We start from the raw sequence: 12,754 nt of genomic DNA on the forward strand, positions 1-12,754 counted from the left end.
GGAGAACCTAACTGATTAGCTGAGAGCTACATGGAGTTGGATGTTGATTTCCAGTGGGATCGGCGGTACTCACAACCCTTTTCACATTACAAAAAGTTTGATTCAGTGTTAATTTCAAAACTATTGCTTAATATAGCTTTGATGCCCAAAGTTGCCATTAATCTCTTAGGTGGTTTAAATTGGCTTACAGGAAACATGTTGCAGGTTTTTGCAGTTCTCTAAAACATGTTAAGTCTATTGGTAGTATTTGAATGTACAAGAACCTGCTCTATACAAATTATAATTTCGGGATAAATTCACTGCTGTACGAGGGCTTATCAGCTATGTCTAGGACAAAAAAAGCCAATCATTTTAAATATTTAGATTGCCACTACTTTGTTCTGAATGTATATTTTTTTTGTGAACTAAACCTTTATCTGAGGAGATTGTATTGTCATCCTTGTGCTCTCAAGTGACAACAGATTGAATTCTGGTCTCTGAATGTTTATGAATGTGGAACTTTGCAAAAATGCACCTAAAAAACTTAAAACATGCTTCTGTGCTTTTAGCATTATGTGCTTTATAAAAGATAACAATGGTAAATTCTCTTTCTGTATGTCTAGACCTCATTTGCTTTCAACTAATCAATAAAACATCACTCCTACTTTACTGCCAATGTCTTTTTGAATGTATTTCAGGAAGGAAATGGGACAGAAACAGCCATTCATCGGTTTCTTTTATTTACTACAGCTGCACCATACAACACAATCCTCACTTCAGCATACTGTAATGACAGATGTAAAGCTTAGAACATTTGCATTTACAACAGCTATACAAATACAACTTTTTTTTTTTTTTTTGGTTTAAAAATCAGCCACTTGTGTAAAAATCCTCAGTTACATTCACGAGCAGCTGTTGATCACTTCTGCTGGCGCTTTATGGCACAGAAGTGATCACAACCGCCGAGTCTCTCGTTACATGATGGTAGTTCAATTACAAAATAACATCAAAACGTAATTTTCAAGACACTTAAGGAGAAAACTGAGCTTTGACCCTGCAACCGACTAACTGGGCATCAGAGTCCCAGAAACCTGCCCTGCGTTGGGGCCGTCAGGTCCGTGTTAGTTTGTCCGGGGGCATGAATCCTGCGTCTCCCAGGGTTCTGAGGGCCACCCTGCCGCTTGGACGGATGGTGAGCCACGTGATGCTGCCGTTGTTCAAGCCCATACGTAGCCAGCCCTCTGGAGGAAACTGCAGAGCCCTGAGGGGACAAAAAGAAAGATATGAGCAGCTGAGAACTAGAGCTACTATATATTGACACTTATTTAACAGATAATTTGATTTGTGTGTGATCTTGTCCTGTAAGTAGTCATTTGGAGGATATTAAAACCTTGTCATCATCATCACTAACTAGATGTACTAAATGTCCATTTTCAACCACATGCACCATCACCAAGAAATGCACAAGGCTGCATGTAGCCACTAGAAGATTTACAATAAACAGGCATTTTCTTTTAAAGTGCTCATATTCCGCTTTTTGGCTTTTTCCCTTTCCTTTATTGTTATATATCTTTTTTTGTGCATGTTATAGGTTTACAAAGTGAAAAAGCCCAAAGTCCCCCCCAAAGGGACTTACCATCTCCAACAGAAAACACTGTTCACAAACTGCTCCAAACAGCTCTATTGTAGTCCAGCCTTTACTTCAGAGACAAACGTGGTCACTTTGGAACACACGTTATAATGCTCGCCTAGCTGCTAGCATGGCACGCCCTCATACTCTGCTTCTGACTGGCTAGTAGTCCTTACCTAGGTACTGTCAGGGCCCTCATACTCTGCTTCTGACTGGCTAGTAGTCCTTACCTAGGTACTGTCAGGACCCTCATACTCTGCTTCTGACTGGCTAGTAGTCCTTACCTAGGTACTGTCAGGGCACGCCCTCATACTCTGCTTCTGACTGGCTAGTAGTCCTTACCTAGGTACTGTCAGGGCACGCCCTCATACTCTGCTTCTGACTGGCTAGTAGTCCTTACCTAGGTACTGTCAGGGCACGCCCTCATACTCTGCTTCTGACTGGCTAGTAGTCCTTACCTAGGTACTGTCAGGACACGCCCTCATACTCTGCTTCTGACTGGCTAGTAGTCCTTACCTAGGTACTGTCAGGGCATGCCCTCATACTCCGATTCTGACTGGCTAGTAGTCCTTACCTAGGTACTGTCAGGACACTCTCTCATACTCTGCTTCTGACTGGCTAGTAGTCCTTACCTAGGTACTGCACATGTGCGACTCCCAACAAAGATGGAACAGAAGTGAGATGTCTCACTCTGTAGCTAAAACAGAGAGCTCAACACACAGGGTGAAAAGAGGAGCTGCAGCAATGTGCAGTACAACAAAGATAGTGTTTTTTGACAAATTAAACCTATTCTGATACAATTATGAACCTGAAAATGAGCATAATATGAGCACTCCAACACAATTTGATTTGTGTGTGATCTTGTCCTGTAAGTAAGCATTTGGAGGATCACCAACTAGATGTACTAAAAGTCCATTTTCAACCAGACCGTCACCAAGGAATGCACAAGGCTGCATGTAGCAGCTAGAAGATTTACAATAAACAGGCATTTTCTTTTAAGAATTCCATTAACAGCACAATGACACAAGTGAAGCACATACTCCAAAAAAGAATCGTATGAAAACCAAACTGCGGCATAGTTTAAACACAATGGTTAGCAAAGCGAGAACACACAGCTGAGCTGCGACCACCGAGTCCACCGGCGGCACAAACCTGCAGACAAAATAGCGGATGACATTGGCGTGACACACGATGATCTCGTAGCTGTCCTCCTTCTGCTTGGCGTCGGCTCGGTGGATGTAGCGGCGGAACGCTGCCTCGATGCGAGCTCCGTCTTCGTGGTACTGCTGGAGGACGGTAGAGAGGTTGAAAGCCACCGTTGTCACATGAAAGGGTTCTGTTCGAGCCCCCTCGGTCAGTATACAGTCAATGCATGATGCTGCGGTGCATTGTGGGGAACGTATGAAGAGTTTAGTTCCAAAATGAGGCCAACCGTATGGAGAAACGTTACTTCTACTAGAGGCTAAATCAGCACTGAATCACTCAGGGGAGAAAACTGCTGCTGCACTGCTCTCAGTAGGGAATATTGGTGGTTACATTTACATTAAAGCTTCGGTGCGTAACTTTTTGATATTAATGAACGTCCGTTACATTCAAGCCGTTGCCAAATGAGTTGCTACAAAGCTAATTAAGACTATCAGCTCCACACAACTCCCTCTGGATTTCTCAGTGTGACTATGTTCAGAAGATTGTGTTGTCCTGTGACTTTGCCGCGCAGAAGCTCGAGTGAAGATAACAGCCGCTTTCCGACTGGAGGGATTTTTGCAGTTCCTAGAACATAAAATTCCTAGAACCCTTTTTTTCTGGTGTTCCGACTGGACCAATTTGGGGATTTTTAAGTTCCTCTGGATCTCTCTGGAGAGAGAGAGATCAATGAAGGCTTGTATTATGTGGGCGCACCAACAGTTTTGTTGTCATTACTTAGAATTCCTCATGGGGGAGACAGAAGCTACGCACTACAGCTTTAAAGCTACATTTGGTAACTTTCATAAAACATAATTTGTTGTTGCATTTGCTCAAACTGTCACTATATCCCGACAGTACTACATGAATCTGATAATCTGGGGGGGGGGATCCCGTTCCTCTGCCTGGTGCTCTCAACGGCGTTAGGAAAACAAAAAACAAGGGAAGTACTGGAGTTTATGCACCGATCCGATACCACGTAATACAGCCCTGAAGAAAATCTACGTTAAAGTAGTTTATTTATGTTCTTTTTCCGTTATAACTGACTGTCAAACTGGATAATAAAAGAAAGTTCTGGGGCGTTCATTGTTTGTGTTTGTTCATGTTTCACAAAGAGTTTAACCTGAGCCAGACTGACAACAAAGATAGAAATCATATCACATCCATACAGGGATAGTGGTATACAGTTGTTAAAACATAATAAAATATATGACACACTGGTATCGGATCGGTACTCAGTATCGGCAGATACGCAAGTTCAGGTATCAGAATCAGTATCGGGAAGTAAAAAATGGTATCGGACCATCTCTAGTGTCAATGACTGCTAGTGAACTGCGGTCAAACTGTAAAACTACGCAGCGCTGATCAAATATGAATCAAGGTTCTGTTACTGCGTTGTCTATTTCTCACATGTTCGCAAATGTTTTCAGAAACATATTTTAGTGTCCCGTCGAGTTGTGAAATTCAGAATCTTGATTCATATTTGATCAGCGCTGGTCACTGACCCGGCGTTGGAGACTTCTTGGCCGTGATTGGTTTTTAATCTCCGGGCGCGGTTGAAACTTGCAAATGTCATTAGGAGCATTAGGAGGGGGCAGAGGAAGGAACAAATGATCTGTCTCATGTGCTTCTGTCAGGATATAGTGACAGTTTCAGCAAATATTACACAAAAAAAAAAAAGTTATTTTTTTTTATAAAAGCTACTTACTGAACGTTTAATTATCCAATCATGTCCAACATTTGAAGTTGAAGCAAATGGAATGAAGATGACCAAAATCCACCTGCGTGGCCAAATATCATTGGGGTATGTTTTTGCAATGGGGTAACACCTAACCCTTTAAGTCCTATTTAATGCTGCTCTCTAGACTTTATCCTTGCACTATTGGACTTATTTACACTACCACCATGACACCCCCTCTCATAGAGCACCTGACCATGCATACTGAATCACAGGGTCAGTCCCTGCCCCTGTCTCATGCTTATACATCCCTCAGTACATTCATGTGGAGTTTTTATTTAGTATCTTTTCTTGTCCATATTATTCATGTGGATTTGTTATTTTATCATCCTGTTTATGATGTATGTTGTGTGTGATGCCTTTAAGCTACTGGGACCTTGAATTTCCCCTTGTGGATCAATAAAGTAAGTAAGTAAGTATCTATGTATCTAGTAAATGTACCAACTGGTTATGTAACAATGGCAAAATGTCTATTTAAATGAATCAACTAATGAAAAGATTGATCATCAGCTGCCAGGCACCTTTAAACTTTGGCATGTTGGTAATCGACTCTTCCTATGATCCATTCCTGTGGCAGTGCACTGATGTATTGTAAACATGTAAAAAAAAAAAATATATATAACTATTGACAGGACACGTGCACGGACATGTGGGCAGCAGAGCGCTACAAGGATATGCAAATGATACAGAATCTCAGGCCTACAGCACGCTCTAGAGGTAGAGTGGTTGCAGCTTCTCTCACCACAGCGTCGGGCTTCCAGTGAGTGACCGGTGGAACCGGCTCGATAGGTGCACCCTCTCTCAGCAAATCACAGCTCACCAGCTCCACTCCTAGACCCGTATGACATCCGGGGCGAAACAAAAATGTTAATATACGTTTGTGATGGTCAGCATTTCTGCACCAGCTTTAATGTGTGCCATACAGAAGCATACAACAAGGATAAAAAGGGATATGAATACAGGGTTTTCCCCCCGAAAAGTTGTTTTTTTTGTTTTTTTTTATGACTAGGGCCCGGAGTCTCAGCCTGATGGCAGCATTAATGTAGAGCCCAATAGTTTCTGAGGTAACAGAATCATGGACGGAATCATGAAATTGAGAATAATAAAAAAAAAAGCTATCAGACAGACTCCATAGGGGCCTACATTTAGTCAGTGCTAAAAGCAAACTGGAGAGTAAGACTACGTTTAGTTGAGTCGCCCTACTGAAACTGTAGTTTAAAGAATGTATTAAAAACACATTAAGAAATAATTCCCAGTGGCTTAGGTAGGGCTGGGCAATATATCGATATTATATATCGATATATTGTGATACGAGTCCAGATATCGTCTTAGATTTTGGATATAGTAATATCGTAGTACGGTAAGTGTTGTCATTTTCTGAACTTACCAGACTGTTCTAGCTGTTCTAGGCCTTTACCCACTTAGTCATTATATCCACATTACTGATGATTTTTTATCTAATTTTATTTTAATTCTTTGATCTAATATTTTGTAAAAGCACCAATAGTCAACCCTACAATATCGACATTGAGGTATTTGGTCAACAATATCGTGATATCTGGTTTTCTCCATATCGCCCAGCACTAGGCTTAGGTCTGGTGGGGGGCAACTTAGGCCCGGTGAGGGTTAGGGTGTTTTTCTTTTACCGTTATTGTTCATAGAAAATTGTAGAAACTGAAAGTGCTTAGAGCAATAGAGATAAAAAAAAATAGATGATCCCATTTACTTTCCAGACTGGTGTTAGACAGTGTGGCTCTATCCACTACCTGAGAGGTGTTTGCTGATAATATTTGCAGTCTCCGTGGCCCTGGCCATGCTGGAGTGGACCAGAACATCATACTTGAGTCCCAATGCTGCCAACCGCTTTCCCGTGAACTCGGCCTGCTCACGACCTGGGAAGTGGAGACACAAGGGTCATTTTAAAAACAAATAGCTCTCTGTCAGAAACAGCCATTTGGGTAGGACAACAGGCAAGCAAGCAAACAAAACGGAGATCATTCTGCTGTCAGGGTGGTACCAGAGCCTGTTCACTCCCTATTAAGCCCCATTGTACCGAATTTGGTTGCAGTTCCACCAGAGTTCCACTGGGGGGTGATCGCGGGCGAGTGCAAAATGAATGGGAGTCTATGGAGCTAGACGGCTACATTTGTCTCTTTCGCCTGATTGCCGTTGAGAAATCTCAGATTTGATTGTAGTTTTTGCAAGTTCAACATGGATTATAGGTCAAAAGTTGAATGAACGAGTACTTATGTCCTTTCGATTTCTTACAGGTCGAGTCGTTGTTGCCCATAACACGCTAGCTGCTGCTAATGAATGCTGATTGGTCAGTGAAGGACTGATTATGACCGGAGATCCCGCTTGATGGCATCCAAAGCGGAACCAGAATGTCAGAGCCCGTCTAAAACATTAGCCAACCAAACCTCTTTCTAGCACGTGTATTGACAGGGGGAGTCTAACCTGTCAGCTGTGTTGTCGATGCCTCGAGAGAAAAAAGGAAGCGACTCAGAGCTTTCCGTAAAGCAGTATCTCTGGCCGTACGATGTGTATGAAGTCATTGACATTTTAAAAGGCTTTTTAGAACAAAAAAGCCACTTTAAAAAAATCTAACACCCAGCAGTGTGTATTTTCTTAGCCTCCCCTTTCGAATGCAACATTCAAATTACTAGACAAAAAAATTATATCCTGAGAAAAGTGGATTTTGCAGGGTATTATAGCTCCATAGACCTCCATTCATTCTGCACTTGGCTGTGAGCGCCCTCATATGGAACCAGAGTGGCACTGCAACCAGTTCAGAAGCCAGAAGTTTCCCGAGAGTGGAAGTTCTCCCCTTATTAGACATTCTCTGGTGGTACAGTACACATGATATTACGCTATCAGAGACAGAACAGTACTTTATTGAAGCTAGATCCAAGAATCAGTGCGTTTCCTCAGTGTGACTGAAATTACTCTCCAGACTGCTGTCTGTCTGGTCAACTTTCCATGTGACTTAAGTGGAAACAAGGACCTAATGGAGTGAGGATCCTCTCCTTGTCGCTGTTCCCACTCAGGATGTACTGGGAGTGTCTGATGAGGAGAATGTTGCGTGTAGCTTTTGGTTTGCCGTTGTCCTGCTCGGAGCTGGGGTCTTCAGTTGCATTTTCTTTCTTCTTCCCATTGGTCAGTGCAGATGGGTCTCTCCTGAACAGAGGTAAGACGAGGTGATCTGCAGATTAGGAGTGGCTTTGTCTGACATGGTTAACTTGAGGGGTGGAAAACTGGGTTAACACAACTATGATTTAAGATGATTATACTGAGTATAATACTATAATATCAGTATAATACTTTGAGAAATCTTCTAAACATCTTGTTTTGAAGAAACCCTACACCAAACTCGCATCACTGTGACTTGATCTCACAAATCCTTATGGTCCCCAGATTCATGCATCCAAAACACCAACTCATTTTAGCAAGATATTGAAATGTTGGGTATGCGTGCAGTTTACAGTCCCAAATTCCACATACAATGTCCTTAATTAATTATGAACCTGCTAAACCACCTGTGCTACCCTAACCCTAACCTGTCTCAAATAAGACACTCATCATTTGGGAAACTAAACTGCACGTAAGCCGAAATGTTGTCCAATATACGTTCGTTTCACAAAAACTCAACCCAAAAATCAACCTATATTTCACCGTGGTGGATAGCCTGTTATTAAATTGATGTAGCCTATATTTGACAGAGATTTGGAGTGGAAATGGAGGGAATATAATGCTATTGATTACGTTCAAACAATCAAACAGTTAAGCGACAGCGTAACGTTAGAGGCACGTACTTATCCCAGTTAAAGTCCCAGGCGTGTCCAGTCGGTGCTGGCGTGTGGCTGGCAGGTGTCCACGCCGGCTGCGCAGCTTGAAGAACAGTGAGTCTCGACCACCGACTCCCTGCCTCTCTGCGTTGCTCACCGAAGTATCCGCGGGAGTCAGCAGCAGCGGCGGCGAATATTAAGACGGCAGAGCCTCCAGCGAGCCCACAAACAAGTTTTAAAGTTTTCCTGTACGACATCCTGCGAGCCGCTGAACAAGCAAACTATTGCTAGCTAATTAGCTGAGCTTAACAGGTTTAACGTTACCAAGCCGGAACGCTATCCCTCCTTACAAATGTATTGCTTTCTTCTGCTTAATGGCGTTTGACTGTTAATTCCAACTCCAGCAAGGGAAACAAAACACGCTTTTTATGGCACAACATCTACCGGGTGGCGGCTCGGAAACTAAAAAAACAGTAGAGACAGCAAGCTAATCTAGGCAGTTTTCTACAAACATTACAGTGGCCCACCCGAACCTTCTTCTTCTTTGACGTTTAACGGCAGCAGGCATCCTTAGTGTTACATTACTGCCATCTTCTGGAGTTGGTTCACTCCTACAGTCTCCGCTTTGTCTCGTCACTGGTCATTGGTTCTCAAACTTTTTTCAATAATGTCCCCCATTTGAATTGTGTTTTTAAGCCAAGCAGGCCTACCCCCTAACCAGCGATAGATTTACTAAACAGCCGTGTCACTGAAAAAAACACAGTAGAAAGAAAGACCGAAGGAAGACAAACTTAAAAAAAAGTGAGACAGTAGAAAAAAAGGAAGGAAGGAAGGAACAGGTCGAAAATAGTGACAAAAACTTTTAATAAATGACAAACTTCAAAAAACAGCAACAAAAACTTAGTCTCAGTCCTCCAAAGTACCCCCATTTGAGAAACACTGCTCTAAATAATACATTAGTCTTTCATTCACCATTCCTTTCATCACTAGCTATTGCTTTATTGCAGTACAAAAAAATTCAATCCTTATGCACTTAAATATGTTTTTCTTCTTCCATTGTTTTCAGGTTTAGTTTTCTCTATGCCTCGTCCTCCCTCCTCAGAAAACTTATTAGAACTGTGTACCTTAAAGGCGCTGTAGGTAAGATTGTGAGGATCAGGACTTCAACAACTTCTCAGTCCCTCCCCCCCTTTCTCCTAAGCCCCCTCCTTAAACTCAGAGAATACACTCAGGAACTCTTCCTTTTATATTGCACATTATTAATATCTTAATATCTTTAGCTTTCTATACCGTTTTGTTTTGCCTTACATTTGCACTATTTATCATTTTTAATTGTATATATTACTTATCTATCTTTATCTTAATTGTACATATTATTTATGTTTTTATTTTTTATATACATTTTTTCATCTTTATTTGTATTTCTTATATTTTATATTATACTTGTACGTGTCATTGCACCATGGGTCAGAGAGAAACATATTTTCAATTGGTCTGTATGTCTGGCACATATTGCAGAATTGACAATAAAGTTGACTCTTCCTTAAACTTCTCTGAGTTAGTAGTAGTAGTAGTAGTAGTAGTAGTAGTAGTAGTGTAGCTAATTCTGTCACTGAAGCATGAATGTTTATACTGATGCCATCACTAAATTCCTCTCATCTAACAAATCTTCTATGACTGGCCATTGCCATTAGTTTGCATTTAGTTTTGTGCATTGGTGTCCCCACACCACACAATGCTTGGTCTTCTTTGTCCATTTGTTTAACTTTGTTTCATTCTATTCTCTTACCAGGGTTATTATCATTCACAACCATTAATTCCTTCCTTTCAACCCACACTTCAACCACCACCACCACGTAGCTACTGCAGTTCATTTCCTATACCCAGTAGTACTATAGGGAGTCCCTTGTCCTAACAAAAGTGACACCTCCACCTCCGCCCCCCATCTTTATCATCTCCACAGTTACAGCATTTTGTTCACACTTTCCATAACAACCATGTTCACCACACCCAGTACATATTATCTGTCCTTTTGGCTACATAACCAAATTCCTGCCAACTGAAACACCTAGGCATGTGTATATGCTCTTCCATTCAACAAATCTCAGACTTCTTGTATCTCTCTCTCACCACCGCCTCTTCTTCTCACTCACCTTCTCTCCTCCCATCACTTGTCTCTTTCTGGATTTGACAATTGAGGAGTTTGATGCGGCAATAAAGAAAATGGCCTTGGGAAAATCACCTGGTCAAGATGGCCTTACGACTAACTTTTATCAGTTTTTCTGGACTGATATAAGAGAATTGTCTTTTGAAGCATTATAAGACTACAAAATAATACATTATTGACTACAATGAAACAAGATATACTTACTTTATTACCAAAACCAAACAAAGATAAAACACCAACTGCTCTGGAGCAGGCTAGCTGCAAAGAATACATCTCCGTGGTTACTTGGCTGGGTTTAATTCAACCTGTCAAGGCTAAATTCATCCAGGATAACTTGAGTATCCCGACTTAATCCCTTATCCTGGTTTTGTGCGTTAGCCCTCCGGCAAAAAGAAGCGCCTTGAGACTTGTTGAATTACTTAAAGTCTGTATTGATTAAAGCTCTCCATCTTATTAATTTTTGTTAATTTATAAGTGTATTTCAGTGTATCAGAATGTATTTTATATTCTTATGTTTATTGTTTCATAGGGTTTTCTTATTGTTTTATTACATTTTTGTTATTTCCTATATTTTATGTGCATGCTGCTTAGAATAATTTGTAAAATGAGATATAAAAGTGCCTGCTTTCTATTTGAAAGCATATAGCAATAGCAATTGTGGCAGTAGCTTGGTCAGTAGGGAGTTGGGTTGGGAACCGGAGGTTCAAGTCCCCATACGGACCTCCTTGCTCTTGAACAACCCCCAACTGCTCTGCCTTTCCATGGGCAACCCCCTCGCTCTGACATCTCTCCATTAGTGCATGTATAGGTACTGAACATGTGTGTGTGTGTGTGTGTGTGTGTGTGTGTGTGTGTGTGTGTGTGTGTGTGTGTGTGTGTGTATAATTCAGGACTGTGTGTAGTAATAATAACAACAGAGTGAAAACATTGTAATTTCCCTTGCGGGATTAATAAAGTATAAATTATTATTATTATTATAAAAAATAAACACCGCAACGATGACGACTTCCGCTCCACACCTCGCGCAATTGTCATAAATCCCAACATGTGCCACTTGAGGGCGCTCTAAATCCACAGCAGCACCTACAGCGGAGTAGCCCTGGTTATTTACCGGCAGCACTACTATAAACTCCATTCAGCATGTCAGTGGGACCACATTAGCTTCTGAGACATTGGTTTACAATTTAAAGCCGCACTAATCAACACATAGCCTAATTTCAGTAGGCCTAACATAAACTTCACACTGCACTGCCCCTGGTAGGACTGTGGCTGGCAGGGGAAGAGTCATTTTAGCAACTTAAATAAATGCCTTTTTGGTAATGAATAACCAAACCGAATGCAAGAGTGGAAGTCGACTATTTGCCAAAGCAACTATGCCTGCTTTGTACATGTGCACGCTTGTAAGCAAATAAAGCAACATCAAACTGCAAGATTTTAAATGAAGTTTGGTGTTGCTCTCTCCGCCAAGAGAGCGCTACTAGGCCTACTGCCTATCCGGACCAGAACTACAGGCTACCTGCAGAGCAGCTTCCAAAACATCAAACAGCTTGTCTTCTTAATGCTGTCAGATTCATTTACAGCTAAATGATTAGAGTCTGTGAGCATTTTGCGAGAAAGGTAGGCTTTTCTTTAAATTCGCGAAATATCCTGGGTTTAAAAAAAAAATAAAAAAAAAAGAGTGCAGAGTGACCGAAAGCATTTAGTCACTCTGCACTCTTTTATGGGTTTTAAATGCAAGCTAATCAACATTATTGCTCCGATCATTTTTCTTCTGAAGACACTTGCAGGGTTTGCACACAGACTCCACCTTTTCAAGCGGTTCAGTGACCTCAGCAGTGGGCTGGATTGGAAGGGTGGGATTTCCAGGCGGCTTCGAGTGAGCTGAGCTGAGCTCTGTGTATTCCTGCTTCTCTATTTTAGGATCTATGCGGCTTCAACGATAGCATAGACGGACCGGTTGCACCTTTTAATAGCCATAGAAACTGCACACTGGATCTTTTTTCTACATGCGACTCCAATCGGAATAAATAATTGAGGAATGTGGAAATTACAGAATGCCCAACAGCGCTGGAAAGAGATTTAAACCCACCAAATACATCCCAGTGTCCACTGCTGCCACACTCCTTGTGGGATCGACCACTTTATTTTTCGTCTTCACGTAAGTTTGCATCGCTTCTTTCGCTTCTCATTCGTTGCATGCCGCCGGGTTGCCACTGTGTGTGTGTGTGTGTGTGTGTGTGTGTGTGTGTGTGTGTGTGTGTGTGTGTCCAGAT

General features: G+C 41.6%; 2 protein-coding genes across 6 annotated transcripts in view; one reads left to right on the forward strand and one right to left on the reverse strand.

The window, feature by feature from the left end:
* Positions 1–698: 698 nt before the first annotated feature.
* pgam5 (PGAM family member 5, serine/threonine protein phosphatase, mitochondrial) lies at positions 699–8,876 on the reverse strand. Of its 5 annotated transcripts, none has more exons than XM_078250034.1 (6): positions 8,342–8,874; positions 7,534–7,706; positions 6,296–6,421; positions 5,272–5,360; positions 2,762–2,895; positions 699–1,240 (listed from the first exon to the last, which is right to left on the reverse strand). In XM_078250034.1, exons 1-6 carry the CDS (start codon positions 8,569–8,571, stop codon positions 1,090–1,092), a joined length of 903 nt encoding a protein of 300 aa, XP_078106160.1. In that variant the 5' UTR covers positions 8,572–8,874; the 3' UTR covers positions 699–1,089. The 5 variants fall into 5 exon arrangements, with proteins under 5 accessions (XP_078106160.1, XP_078106158.1, XP_078106161.1 ...); XM_078250032.1 differs by having other exon boundaries at positions 5,272–5,364; positions 6,294–6,421; XM_078250035.1 differs by having other exon boundaries at positions 2,762–2,892; positions 8,342–8,873.
* Positions 8,877–12,320: 3,444 nt separating this feature from the next.
* The window catches only part of zdhhc8b (zDHHC palmitoyltransferase 8b), an 83,326-nt gene continuing 82,892 nt past the window's right edge, over positions 12,321–12,754 (forward strand). Inside the window, exon 1 of the mRNA XM_078250031.1 lies at positions 12,321–12,639. Within this exon, the coding sequence (XP_078106157.1) occupies positions 12,536–12,639 (104 nt within the window). The 5' untranslated portion in view covers positions 12,321–12,535. The remainder of the gene's footprint in view (positions 12,640–12,754) is intronic.

The sequence above is a fragment of the Sander vitreus genome, chromosome 5 (genome assembly GCF_031162955.1).
Source record: "Sander vitreus isolate 19-12246 chromosome 5, sanVit1, whole genome shotgun sequence".
NCBI lineage: Eukaryota > Metazoa > Chordata > Actinopteri > Perciformes > Percidae > Sander > Sander vitreus.